Source organism: Schistocerca gregaria, chromosome 4 (genome assembly GCF_023897955.1).
Source record: "Schistocerca gregaria isolate iqSchGreg1 chromosome 4, iqSchGreg1.2, whole genome shotgun sequence".
Classification (NCBI taxonomy): domain Eukaryota; kingdom Metazoa; phylum Arthropoda; class Insecta; order Orthoptera; family Acrididae; genus Schistocerca; species Schistocerca gregaria.
Window position 1 is genome coordinate 11,694,978 of NC_064923.1, and position 14,143 is coordinate 11,709,120.

Sequence of the window (14,143 nt, forward strand, 5' to 3'; positions counted from 1 at the left end):
CTCTCCTGGGTCTCCAGTAGCTTCTAACCAATGCACTGCTGCCAGTTAACTGTAACTCTCTCACCCTCACATAGACGATGGGACACAGGAATTGAATTGCCATCTCATTCTGCAGGGACAGTTGTATAAAGCAATTTCTTCGCCATTGCACACTACAGGTTCTGAGCTGTCATCTCTCGAAGACACATATGCTGCAATCAGGAATTACATCCCCATTAGACGGGTGCTCCCCCATTGCACATGCCTCAACAATGTTGTGAGACTCATTCTGCTAGTCTGCTTGTGTATATCTATGATAATGGCGCCAACATGCGGCTACTGTGACCACATGGAACCTTCTCTGGGTGTCCAGTAACTTTTCACCAATGCACCGCTGATCTTATACTGTAATTCTCACATACTCACTTTGACATTGGAACACAGAAATTGCTTCACCATTGCATACTACAGGCTCTCTGCCAGCGCCTCTCCAAGACATCATAGGTAACCTCAGGAATGGCATCTCCATCAGACGGGAGCTACTCTACTGCATATGCTTTGATGAGATTGTCAGAGTCATTTGGGTAGTGCATACATACGATACTGACACCAGCATTCGGCCATGGTCACTGCATGGAGCCTCTCCTGGGTGTCCAGTAGTATGTAGCTGATGAACCACTGCCAGGTTACTGTAATCCTCGCAGCCTCACCTTGACGTTGGGACACTGAGATTGGTTTGCCACTGTATACTACAGGCTCTCATCTGACATTTCTCCAAGAATCTAATGGCTATGGTTGCTGCATAAAACCTCTCCTCGGTCTCCAGTAGCTTTTAACCAATGCACTGCTGCCAGTTAACTGTAACTCTCTCACCCTCACATTGACGCCTGAGGAACTGCCCTCAGGAACTGCCTCTTCATCATACAGGTGCTGTGCTATTGCATATGACTCGAGGACACTGTCAGAATCATTTTGCTAATGTAGTCTATGATACTGGCACTTGCTTTTGGCTACAGTCACCACACGGAACCTCTCACCTTGTTGTCCAGTAGCTTGTAACCGATGCTCCACTGCCAGTTTACTGTAACACTTGCACCCTCAGAATGACAACTGGATTGCTTCACCATTGCACACTACAGGTTCTGAGCTGACGTATCTTCAAGACACTATTGCTTCCCTAATGAATTGGATCTCCATTAGACGGCTGCTTCACTACTGCATTTGCCTCGTGGACATTGTCAGAGTCATTCTGCTAGTGTATATCTATGATAATGGCACTGGCATTCGGCTATGGTCACCGCATGGAACTAATGTACTATTGATGGTCTACTGTAACCCTTGATGATGGGACGCAGAAACTGATTCGACATTTCATACTACAGGCTCTCTGCCGATGTCTCTCCAACACACTAAAGCTGCCCTTGGGAATTGCGTTGCCATTTGACTGGTGCTGCGATATTGCATACACTGTGAGGACACTGTTGGAGTCTTTCTGCTAGTGTGTATCTATGATACCTGCTTCGACATTCGGCTGTGGTCCCTGCATGGGAATCTGCTGGGTGTCCAGTAGCAAGTAACTGATGCACCACTGCAAGTTTACTGTAACCGTCCGACATTCATATTGACGATGGGACACAGAAATGCTTCGCCATTTCATACTACAGGCTCTCTGCCTACGTCTTTCCAAGGCACTAATGCTGCCTGTCGAAATTGCCTTGCAATAGGGCAGATGCCAAGAAATTTCGTATGGCACGAGGAGGTTGTCAGACTTATTCTGCTAGTGTATATCTACGTTACTGGTGCTGCCATTCAGCTACAGTCATTGCTTTGAAACTCTCCTTGGTGTTTAGTAGCTTGTAGCCGATTCACCACTGCCTGTTTACTGTAATCCTCGCATCCACACGTTGATGGGGGGACACAAATATTGCTTCGCAATTGCATACTACATGCTCTCTCCCAGCATTTTTCCAAGACACTAATGGCAAGGCTATACCTGAAGACAGAATTAGACAGGTGCTGCAACATTGCACATGCCTCAAGGACAATTTTGGAGTCATTCTGCTAGTTTATAGCTATGTTACTGGCGCTGGCATTCGTCTATGGTCACTGCATGAAACCTCTCCTGAGTGTCCAGTAGTTTGCGACTGATGTACTACTGCGGCTCACTGTAACCCTCGCACCCTCACATTGACAATGGGACGGAAACTGCTTCGCCAAAGCTCTATACCGACGTCTGTCCAAGATACTAATGCTGCTCTCAGGAATTGCATCCCCACTAAACTGTTGATGCACTACTGCATATGCCTCGAGGACATTGTCAGAATCATTCTGCTATCGTATATCTGTGGTACTGGTGGTAGATTTTCGCTATGTCATTGCATGTAACCTCTCCCGGTTGTCCCATAGTTTGTAAGAGATGCACTGCTGGTGATTTACTGTAACCCTCGTACCCTCACTTTGACCATGGATCACAGAAATTGCTTCGCCATTGCATATTATGGGATAATGCCCATTGGTTGCTTACAGGGTGTCTAAATGATGGTTTGTCCTCAGAATGCTTTACGACAATTCTAACTAATAACATTAGTAGCTTTATTTCTATAAAACAGATACGATAATACTTAAGTTTCGAATTACATCGGTACCGCAAGTAACATGCAAACAATAATAGTTATCGCTATAGTCGATGTCCAGACAAATAACTGATAACAATCACAACTAGTTTTTCTTGTAGCACGCTCTGCAAATATGTTCCACTAATGTCAGTACTGTGAGGCGATCTGAGCGGCCTTAGCCAACAGTAGCGGCGCTTATATTCACTTCTTCCAGGTGTCACTCTTGGCACAGCTCGGTAAAATTCAACGCATCATTTTCGGACGTTTTCTCACCACCTTCTCTGGTTTGCATTCTGCATCTCCGTTCCTTTGCTTACGGTTATGAAAGAACACATTCTACTGGCTCAATGCCGTCGTCTCTAGAAGACCTTAATGATGGGCTTAGGAAGTTCATCTCCAACAGACGACTGCTAACCTGTTGCATATGCCTCGAAGGCATTGTTGGACTATTGCGTTAGTGTACATCTATGAAACCGGCGCTGGCATTTGGCTACTGACTCCGCATGCAGCCTCTCCTGGGTGTCCAGCAGTTTATGACTGGTGCACACCTGCCGTTTAGCATACCCCACATGCGCACACTGTCATTGACGATGAGACACAGATATTCCTTCGCCTCTTCATACTACAGGCTCCCAGCTGACATCTCTCCAAGACAATAACGTTGCCCTCGGAATTGTAACTCCGCCAGACAGGTGCTCCGCCATTGCATATGCCTCGAGGACATTTGGCTGAGGTAATCACATGGAACCTGTCCTGCATGTCCAGTACCTGGTATTGGATGCACCGCTACAGGTTTACTGCACCCCTTGCACCCTCACATTGATAACAGGAGACAGAAATTGCTTCACCATTTCGTATTACTGGCTCTCTGCCGACGTCTCTTCAAGACACTTACACTGCCCTTAGGGATTGCATCTCCACAGTATGGGTCTGCACTATTGCATATGACTCTAGGATATTGTCGGAGTCATTTTGCTGGTGTATGTCTATGATACTGTCGCTCACATTTGGCTACGATCACCGTATGGAACGTCTCCTGGAGGTCCAGTAGGTTGTAACCGGTGCACTGCTGCCAGTTTACTATAATCCTAGCACAAGCAGTTCGACCATGGGACAAAGAAATTTCTTCATAATTACATGTTAGAGGCTCTCTACCGACATGTCTCCAAGACACTAATGCTGCCCTTGGGCATTGACTCACCATTAGACAGGTGCTGCAGTATTGCACATGACTCGAAAACATTGTCACAGTCATTCTGTTAACGTATATCTATGACACTTGCGATGGACTGGGGCTACCGTTACTGCATGGAACCTCTGTTGGGTGTCCAGTAGCTTGTAACTGATGCAGCGCTGCCAGTTAACTGTAACCCTTGCACCCTCACATTGACGATATGACACACAAATTGCTTTGCCATTGCATGCTACAAACTCTCTGCCAACGTCTCTCGAAGACACTTATGCTGATATAAGGAACTGCATTTCCATCAGAAGTATGGTGCGCTATTGCATATGCCTGAAGACATTGTTACAGTCTTTCTGATAGTATGTATCAATGATAAAGGCGCTGGCATTCGGCTATGGAAATTACATATAATCTCTCCTGCTCGTCCAGTAGCTTGTAACTGATGCACTGCTGCTGGTTTTCTGTTACAGTACGATGGGACACAGAAATCGCTTCGCCATTGCAAATTACATCTCTCCAAGACACTAACGCTGCCCTCAGGAATGGCATATCACCAGACTGGTCCTGCGGTATTGCATACGCCTTTAGGACATTGACGGAGTCATTCTGCGAGTGTATATCTATGATACCACATGGAACCTCTCCTGTGTGTCCAGTAGCTTGTAACCAATGCATTGCTGGTGTTCTACTGTAGGTCTTGCTACCGCACATTCATCATGGGGGAAAGAAATCCTTCGGCATTGCATACTATAGGCTCTCTGCTGACGTCTCCCATAAACACTAATCCTGCCCTTGAGAATTGCCTCGCCATTAGATGGGTGCTGCACTATTGCATATGCCTAGGGGACATTGTTGAGATCAGTATTATAGTGTATATCTATGATACTGGCGCTGGCGCTACGTTTGCCACATGGAACCTCTCCTGGGTGTCCAGGAGCTTGTGACTGTTCAGCCACTGCCTTTTACTGTAACCCTCGCACTCTCTCATTGACGATGGGTCGCAGAAATTGCTTCGCTCATTGCGTACTACAGACTCTCTCTCGTCATCTCTCCAAGACATTAATGCTGCCCTCAATAACTGCATCTTCATCAGATAGATTCTGACCTATTACATATGCCTCAAGGGCATTGTCCGAGTCATTCTGCTAATGTATATCTATGATACCGGAGCTGGCATTGTGCTAAGGAACCACATGGAATCTCTCCTGCGTGTCCAGTAGCTCGTACTCGATGTACTGCTGCAGGTTTACTGTAAGCCTCGCAGCCACACATGGACGATGTAACACACAATTTGCTTCGGCATTGCATACTACATAATCCCTGTCAATGTGTCTCCAAGACACTAACACAATACTCAGGATTTGCATCTCTACCACGTGGGTACTGCGCCATTGCAGATGCCTCAATCACATTGTCGGAGTTATTTGCTAGTAAATATCTATGATATTGGCTTTCGGATTCGGCTACTGTTACTGTATGGAACCTCTCCTGGGTGTCCAGTGGGCTGTAACCAATAGTCTGCTGGTGGTTTACTGTAACGCACGCAGATTCACATTGACGATGGGACACAGAAATTTCTTTGCCATTGCATACTACAATCTCTTCGCTGACGTCTCTCCAAGACACTAACGCTGCGTTCAGGAACTGCATTGCCATTAGATGGATGCTGCGCTGTTGCATATGGCTTGAGGACTTTGCTGGAGTCATTCTGCTAGTGCGTGTCAATGATACTGGCGCTATCATTCAGCTACAGCTACAGTATGGAACTTCTCCTGCGTGTGCAGTAGCTTGTAACTGATGCTCCTCTGCCAGTTTACTGTAACTCTCGCCCTCTCACATTGACAATGGGAAACTGAATTTATTCACCCTCGCATACTACAGACTCTCAGCTGACATCTCTCCAAGACACTAACGAGTCATGGAAACTCTTGTAGTAGTCTAGCAGCCATGTCGTTGGGAGGGGGGGGGGGGAGCAATAACATAATGGCAGTGGGAGTGTCTTATTCAGTCGTCTGCAGAATGAATATTATATTTCAATGGCGAAGCAATTACTGTGTTCCAGAACCAAGGTGGGAGAGTTACAGCAAGCAATCTGTTTTGTCTTGTGGAAAGACTGCTGGACACCAAGAGGAATCTCCACAGTGAGACCCTAGTAAGATGCCAGCAGGAGTCTCAGCGAAACGATCTTGTCTAATGACTCCAACTGTGTCATAGAGACACTTGGTGTAGCCCAGCAGACATGTAAAAGAGAGGCGATTCCTGAAGGGTGTCATAACTGGGTGAGTTGATGGTCGATGGAGGATTTTGTGAAGATACTCATGAGGAAGGTGGGGTTGAAGTCACTGCAAATGCGGCAGGCAGAATGGGTTTCAAGTGCAGGCTGTGTTTTCAGTTTGGCCAACACCACTACCTCCCTGACCATGGGGCTAAGCTTCATGATTATGGTGGTGAGGGTTGGAGGATGGAAAGGAGGTTGCGCCTGGCAGGGAGAGTAGGAGGTAAGGAAAAGTGTAAGTGTGGCATAGGGCCAATGGTGACACAAGAGACCTTTTTGAGGAGTTGAGTGTTGTGTGAGGGATTGGTTGATTTGATGTCGTAGCAAGTAATGAGAAATGGGGGCATTGGGGAAGAATTTGCAGATTTCTAAGCTGAGGGGGTGGGCATCAAGGAACTTGGAGTTGGGGTGGGAGAGGATGAAGGTGTGCATGGTGGGGGTTGGCATGTGCGGATAGGGTGGTATTCATGAGGGATCAGAAGGGGTGGGGGTGGGTGGTTGTTTTTTGGTGGAGGAGTAGGAGCAGTGTCAACACAAGGTCGTTATGGGTTTTCTGCTGAGTGCGACCTGGGAAGAAGGATGGGTTAGAGCTGATAGGAGGCAGGCCTTTCTGGAGATGCAGAGATGTACACATGTGGTGGTGTCAGTGTATTGTAGGGAGTGGCTACTGTGGCCCAGAGGGCTAGGACCCAGGCAGGTGAAGGATGTGCCGGGGTTGTAGGGCAACTGGGGAGAGGGAAACTCTTGAGAGTGAGAGTGAGTGGGAGTGGACTGATATATGTGGGGATACAATATGGTGGAGGAGATCGGAGACGAAACAGTAATGAGGTGCAGCTGGACATAAGGATGGGGCTAGAGGAGGAACTCCAGGAAATGATGGTGGGGCATAGGAAAGAAAGGTTTGGATAACAGTGGTGGTTGGGGTGTTCATGTTTAAATGGACAAGTGCTTACTGATGACAGGTGGCGCCAAGGAAGGAAACGAAAATGATGAGGGGGGGGGGGTGATGAAGACGAAGGCGAAGCAAAAGCATAGGAACAGCGACGGCGACAGCGATGGCGACATTACAGAGGCAGCGGCAAGCAGCCGGCAGCGGACCCAGGAGGCGACAGCAGTGGCGGCAGGCAGACTACAGCCACGGAGAGCTTGCAACCGGCGAATAGATACTGAGAGTAGCCTAGTCGACAAATTCTTCCGTAAGGGAGGAGGGATTCCAACCCCCTGGATGCTACACTGCAACTGTAACAGCCTATCCTATGTAGAGGACCTGTAGCAGCGTCATTGGAGAATGAAATACGTTTATACCCATTTATGAGTTGCAAGGCACATCCTAATCAACAGAAATGTGGCAACTATATGGTCTGATATTTTTTACGGATGTTATGGTTGTTGCGGTCTTTAGTCTAAAGACTATTTTGATACAGCTCTCTGTGCTACTCTATCCTGTGCAAGCCTCTTCATCTTTGAATAACTACTGCAACCTACGTCCTTCTGTATTTCCTTAATGTATTCATCTCTTGGTGATCCTCTACGACTTTTACCATCCACACTTCCCTCCAATGCTAAATTTGTGATCCCTTGATGCATCACAATGTGCCCCACCAACCGATCCAGTCTTCTAGTCAAGTTGTGCCACAAATACATCTTCTCCCCAATTCAGTTCAGTGCTTCCACATTAGTTATATGATCTACCCATCTAATCTTCAGCTTTCTTAGGTAGCACCACATTTCGAAAGCTTCTACTCTCTTCTTGTCTAAAAATTTATCATCCATGTTTCACATCGATACATGGCTACACTCCATACAGACACTTTCAGGAAAGACTTCCTGACAATTAAATCTACACCCGATGCTAACAAATTTGTCTTCTTCAGAAATGCTAGCCCAGATATTATATCCTCTCTACTTCGACCATCATCAGTCATTTGCTCCCCAAATAGTAAAACTCATCTACCACTTTAAGTGTCTCATTTCCTAATCTAATCCCCTCAGCATCACCTGATATAATTCAACAACATTCCTCGTTTTGGTTTTGTTGATGTTCATCTTATATCCTACTTTCAAGATACTGTCCATTTCATTAAGATACTGTTCCAGGTCCTTTTGCTGTCTCAGACAGAATTAAAATGTCGTCGGCAAACCTCAAAGTTTTAATCCCTAATCCAAATTTTTCTTTTGTTTCTTTTGCTGCTTGCTCAGTATACAGATTTAATAACATCAGCGATAGGCTACAACCTTGTCTCACTCCCTTCTCAGTCACAGATTCCATTCCATACCCCTCGACTTTTACAACTGCCACCTGGTTTCTATACAAATTCGCCCCCCGTGTTTTACATCTGCCACCTTCAGAATTTGAAAGATAGTATTCCAGTCAACACTGTCAAAAGTTTTTTCTAAGTCTACAAATGCTAGAAACGTAGGTTTGCCTTTCCTTAATCTATCTTGTAAGACGAGACATAGGGTCAATATTGCCTCTAGTGCTCCAACACTTGTCTGCAACTCGTGGTCATGCGGTAGCGTTCTCGTTTCCCGCGCCCGGATTCCCGGGTTCGATTTCCGGTGGGGTCAGGGATTTTCTTTGCCTCGTGATGATTGAGTGTTGTGTGATGTCCATAGGTTAGTTAGGTTTAAGTAGTTCTAAATTCTAGTGGACTGATGACCATAGATGTTAAGTCCCATAGTGCTCAGAGACATTTGAACCATTTTTTCCCCAACACTTTTACGGAATCCAAATTGATCTTCCCCGAGGTCGGCTTCTACCAGTTTTTCCATTCGTTTGTAAAGAATACATGTTAGTTTTTTGCTCCCATGACTTATTAAATTGATAGTTCGGTAATTTTCACACCTGTCAAGACATGCTTTATTTGAGATTGTAATTGTTATATTCTTCTTGAAGTCAGGGCGTATTTCGCCTGCCTCATACATCTTGCTCATCAGATGGAAGGGACATATCACGGCTTGCTCTCGCAAGGCGATAGTTCTAACGGAATACTGTCTTCTTCTGGGGCCTTGTTTCAATTTAAGTCTTTCAGTGCTCTCTCAAATTTTTCACTCAATATCTAATGTTCCATTTCATCTTCAAGTACGCCCTCTTCTATTTCCATAATATTGCCCTCAAGTACATCGACATTTATAGACCCTCTATATACTCTTTCCACCTTTCTGCTTTCCCTTTTTTGCTAAGGACTTGTTTTCCATTTGAATTCTTGGTATCCATACAGGTGGATCTCTTTTCTCCAAAGGTCTCTTTAATTTTCCTGTAGGTAGTACGTATCTTAGCCATAGTGATCTACGTCTACATTTACATGTATGATATATACTATGTGATCAAAAGTATCTGGACACCTGGCTGAATATGACTTACAAGTTTGTGGCGCCCTCCATCGCTAATGTTGGAATGCAATATTGTGTTGGCCTACTCTTACCCTCGATGACAGCTTCCACTCCCGCACGCGTATGTCGAATTAGTTGCTGGAAGATTTCTTGGGGAATGGCAGACCATTCTTCACAGAGTGCTGCACTGAGGAGAGGTATCGATGTTGGTCGCTGAGGCCTGGCACGAAGTCGGCGTTCCAAAACATCCCAAAAGTGTCCTATAGGATTCAGGTCAGGACTCTGTGCAGGCCAGTCCATTACAGGGTGTTATTGTTGTCTAACCACTCCACCACAGGCCTTGCATTATCAACAGGTGCTCGATCGTTTTGATAGATCCAAACGCCATCCCCAAATTGCTCTTCAACTGTGGGAAGCAAGAAGGCGCTTAAAGTATCTGTGTAAGACTGTGCTGTGGCAGTGCCACGCAAAACAACAAGGGGTGCAAGCGCCCTTCATGAAAATCACGACCACAACATAACACCACCGCCTCCGAATTTTACTGTTTGGACTACACACGCATGCAGATGACGTCCACCGGGCATTCGCCATACTCACACCCTGCCATCGGGTCGCCACATTGTGTACCGTGATTGGTCACTCCACACAACGTTTTTCCACTCTTCAATCGGCCAATGTTTACGCTCGTTACACCAAGTGAAGCGTCGTTAGGCATTTACCGCGTGATATATGGCTTATGAGCAGCCACTCGAGCATGAAATCCCAGATTTCTCACGTCCCACCTAACTGTCATAGTACTTGAAATGGATATTGATGCAGCTTGGAATTCCTTTGTGATAGCCTGGATAGATGTCTGCCTATTACACATTACGACCCTCTTTAACTGTCGGTGGCCTATGTCAGGCAACAGATGAGGTTGGCCTGTACGCTTTTGTGCTGTGCCTGTCCCTTCACGTTTCCACTTCATTATCACGCCGGAAACAGTGGACCTATGGATGCTTAGGAGTGTGGAAATCTCGCGTACAGACTATGACACAAGTGACACCCAATCATATGACCACGTTCGAAATCCGTGAGTTTTGCGGAGCGCCCCATTCTGCTGTCTGACGACGTGTAATGACTACTGAGGTCGCTAATATGGAGAACATGGCAGTAGGTGGCAGCACAATGCACCTAAAATGAAAAACGTACGTTTTTGGTGGTGTCCAGACCCTATTGATCACATAGTGTATGCCTCTACGTCCTTACAGTTGTCCTCTAGGCATCCTTGCTTAGTCATTTTGCACTTCCTGTCGATCTCATTTTTGAGACGTTTGTATTCCTTTTCGCAGGCATCATTTACTACATTTTTATATTTTCTTCTTTCATCAATTAAACTTAATATCTCTTCTGTTACCTGAGGATTTCTACTAACCCTCATCTATTTACCGACTTGATTCTTTGCTACCTTCGCTATTTCATCTCTCAAAGCTACCCATTCTTATTCTACTGTATTTCTTTCCCCTGTTCTCGTCAACGCTTCTCTAATTTTCTCTTTGGAACTCTCTACAACCTCTGGTTTTTTCCGTTTATCGAGGTCCAATCTCCTTAAATCCCTACCTTTTTGTGGTTACTTCAGCTTTAATGTACAGTTCATAACCAATAAATTGTGGTCAGAGTCCACATCTTCCCCTGGAAATGTCTTACAGTTTAAAACTTGGTTCCTAAATCTCTGTCTTACTATTATATAATCTATCTGAAAGCTTCCAGTGTGTCTAAGCCTCTTCGTTGTATAAAACCTTCTATCATGATTCTTAAACCAAGTGTTACTTATGATTAAGTTGTGATTTGTGCAAAATTCTACCAAGAGGCTTCCTCTTTCATCCCTTTCCCCCGGTACATATTCACCTACTACTTTTCCTTCGTACAATTTAATTCAAGTCCCCCATAACTATTAAATTTTGGGCTCCATCCTTTTATCACATCATACATTTCGACAATCTCTTCGTCATCAGCGGAGCTAGTTAGCATATAAACTTCTAATATTGTGGTAGGTGTGGGCTTCGCGTCTATCTTGGCTACAATAATGCGTTCACCATGCTGTTCACAATAGCTTGTTTGCATTCCAATTTTTTTAAATTCATTATTAAACCTACTCCTGTATTACCGTTAGGTAAGCTTGAATTTAAAGCCCTGTTTTCACCTGACGAGAAGTCTTGTTCTTTCTGCTACCGAACTTCACTAATTCCCACTATACATAACTTTAAACTATCCATTTCCCTTTTTAAATTTTCTAACCTACCTGCCCGATTAAGGGATCTGACATTTCCCCGTTCCGATCCGTAGAACGCCAGTTTTGTTTCCCCTGATAACGAATGCAATGCACATTATCATACCTGCACGCGGTATCTCAAGACGAAATTGAAAACTGGCCCGTCGCCTCCAGTCTAGTCCAGCGCCTAATACCAGGTGTATTGTGTACCTGACGAGGCGGCCAGCCTGGGAACCATGGCTGGAAGAGGCTGAGGCTGGGTACTTCTCTGCTTCCACTCCCACCGCCAGCTGCGTTACAATGTGGCGCCAGTCCGTCCAAGTGCAGCCACATCCCTGACACAGACTTCTCACTATAAAAGTCCCAAACGGGAATGTTCTTCTGTCAAAATACCTCAAATTTCTCTCGTGAATTCCTCCTATTTATAAGAGTTATTTTCGAAGACTGAAAAAGTCGGACCACAGATGCGTTTCCATATCGTTAAAGTATCGTTACTTCTTGAGAAAATGTTGTGCATCACTGTGGCATAGGCTTCCTTTCTTCTAAGTATTCCCTCCTCAGGCAGAACAACATCTGTTGCTATCTGTTACGTCCTGCATCACTGGGCTAGAATATTAAACTCATTTTTGTCTCGTGATGGAGTGCCAAGAGCACTCTCTACCTCTGTCACTGGATGCCTCCTCACTTGCTAACTGTCTCTTCAAGTAACCAAATGTTTCACAACATGTGAAGTCTCTTAAAGTAACAGCTTAGAGAACTTGTAGATATCAGATTTAGACGACACAACACTTTATAATTTCGATAATACAGTAATGTTATTACGATTATCATCTCACGCTGTACAGGTTCTGTTTAAAAATCTCACTGCACGGAATGTTGATGTTGTTGTGGTCTTCAGTCCTGAGACTGGTTTGATGCAGCTCTTCATACTACTCTATCCTGTGAAAGCGTCTTAATGTCCCAGTACCTACTGCAACCTACAGCTTTATGAATCTGCTTAATGTATTCGTCTCTTGGTCTCCCTCTACAATTTTTACCGTCCACATTGCCCTCCAATGCTAAACTGGTGATCCCTTGATGCCTCAGAACATGTCCTACCAACCGATCCCTTCTTCTAGTCAAGTTGTGCCACAAACTTCTCTTCTCCCCAATCCTCATTAGTTATGTGATCTACCCATCTAATCGTCAGCATTCTTCTGTAGCACCACATTTCGAAAGATTCTATTCTCTTCTTGTCCAAAATATTTATCGTCCATGTTTCAGTTCCGTACATGGCTACACTCCATACATATACTTTTAGGATAGACTTCCTGAACTTAAATCTATATTCGATGTTAACAAACTTCTCTTCTTCAGAAACGCTTTCCTTGCCATTGCCAGTCTACATTTTATATCGTCTCTACTTCGACCATCATCAGTTATTTTCCTCCCCAAATAGCAAAACTCCTTTACCACTTTAAGTGTCTCATTTCCTCAATTAATTCCCTTAGCATCAACTGACTTAATTCGACATCCATTCCGTTCAACTGCTCTTCCAAGTCCTTTGCTGTCTCTGACAGAATTATAATGTCATCGGTGAATCTCAAAGTTTTTATTTCTTCTCCATGGATTTTAATACCTGCTCCGAATTCTTCTTTTGTTTCATTTATTACTTGCTCAATATACAGATTGAATAACATCGGGGAGTGTCTCACTCCCTTCCCAACCACTGTTTCCATTTGATGTCCCTCGACTCTTATAACGGCCATCTGGTTTCTGTATGAATTGTAAATACCTTTTCGCTCCCTGTATTTTACCCCTGCCACCTTCAGAATTTGAAAGAGAGTAATCCAGTCAACATTGTCTAAAGCTTTCTCTAAGTCTACAAATGCTAGAAACGTAGGTTTGCCTTTATTCAATCTTTCTTCTAAGATAAGTTGTAGGGTCAGTATTGCCTCACGTGTTTCAACATTTCTGAGGAATCCAAACTGATCTTTCCCGAGGTCGGCTTCTAGCTTTTCCATTCACCTGTAAAGAATCAGAGTTAGTATTACGCCGCCATGACTTATTAAACTGATAGTTCGGTAATTTTCTCATCTGTCAACACCTACTTTCTTTGGGATTGGAATTATTATATTCTTCTTGAAGTCTGAGGGTATTTCGTCTGTCTCATACATCTTGCTCACCAGATGGTAGAGTTTTGTCAGGACTGGCTCTCCCAAGGCTGTCAGTAGTTCTTAGCGAATGTTGTCTACTCCCAGGGCTTTGTTTTGACTCAGGTCTTTCAGTGCTCTGTCGAACTCTTCACGCAGTATCGTATCTCCCATTTCATCCTCATCTACATCCTCTTCCATTTCCAAAATATTGTCCTCAAGTATATGACCCTTTTATAGACCCTCTATATACTCCTTCCTCCTTTCTGCTTTCCCTTTTTTGCTTAGAACTGGGTTTCCATCTGAGCTCTTGATATTCATACAAGTGGTTCTCTTTTCTCCATAGGTCTCTTTAATTTTTCTGTAGGCAGT

At 44.6% G+C, this 14,143-nt stretch overlaps 1 protein-coding gene across 1 annotated transcript in view; it reads right to left on the reverse strand.

Annotated features, from left to right (window-relative positions):
* Nucleotides 1-11,972, reverse strand: part of LOC126266673 (uncharacterized) — a 74,874-nt gene extending 62,902 nt beyond the window's left edge. The window contains exon 1 of the mRNA XM_049971092.1: nt 11,850-11,972. Coding sequence (XP_049827049.1) covers nt 11,850-11,972 — 123 coding nt within the window. The remainder of the gene's footprint in view (nt 1-11,849) is intronic.
* Nucleotides 11,973-14,143: the final 2,171 nt, after the last annotated feature.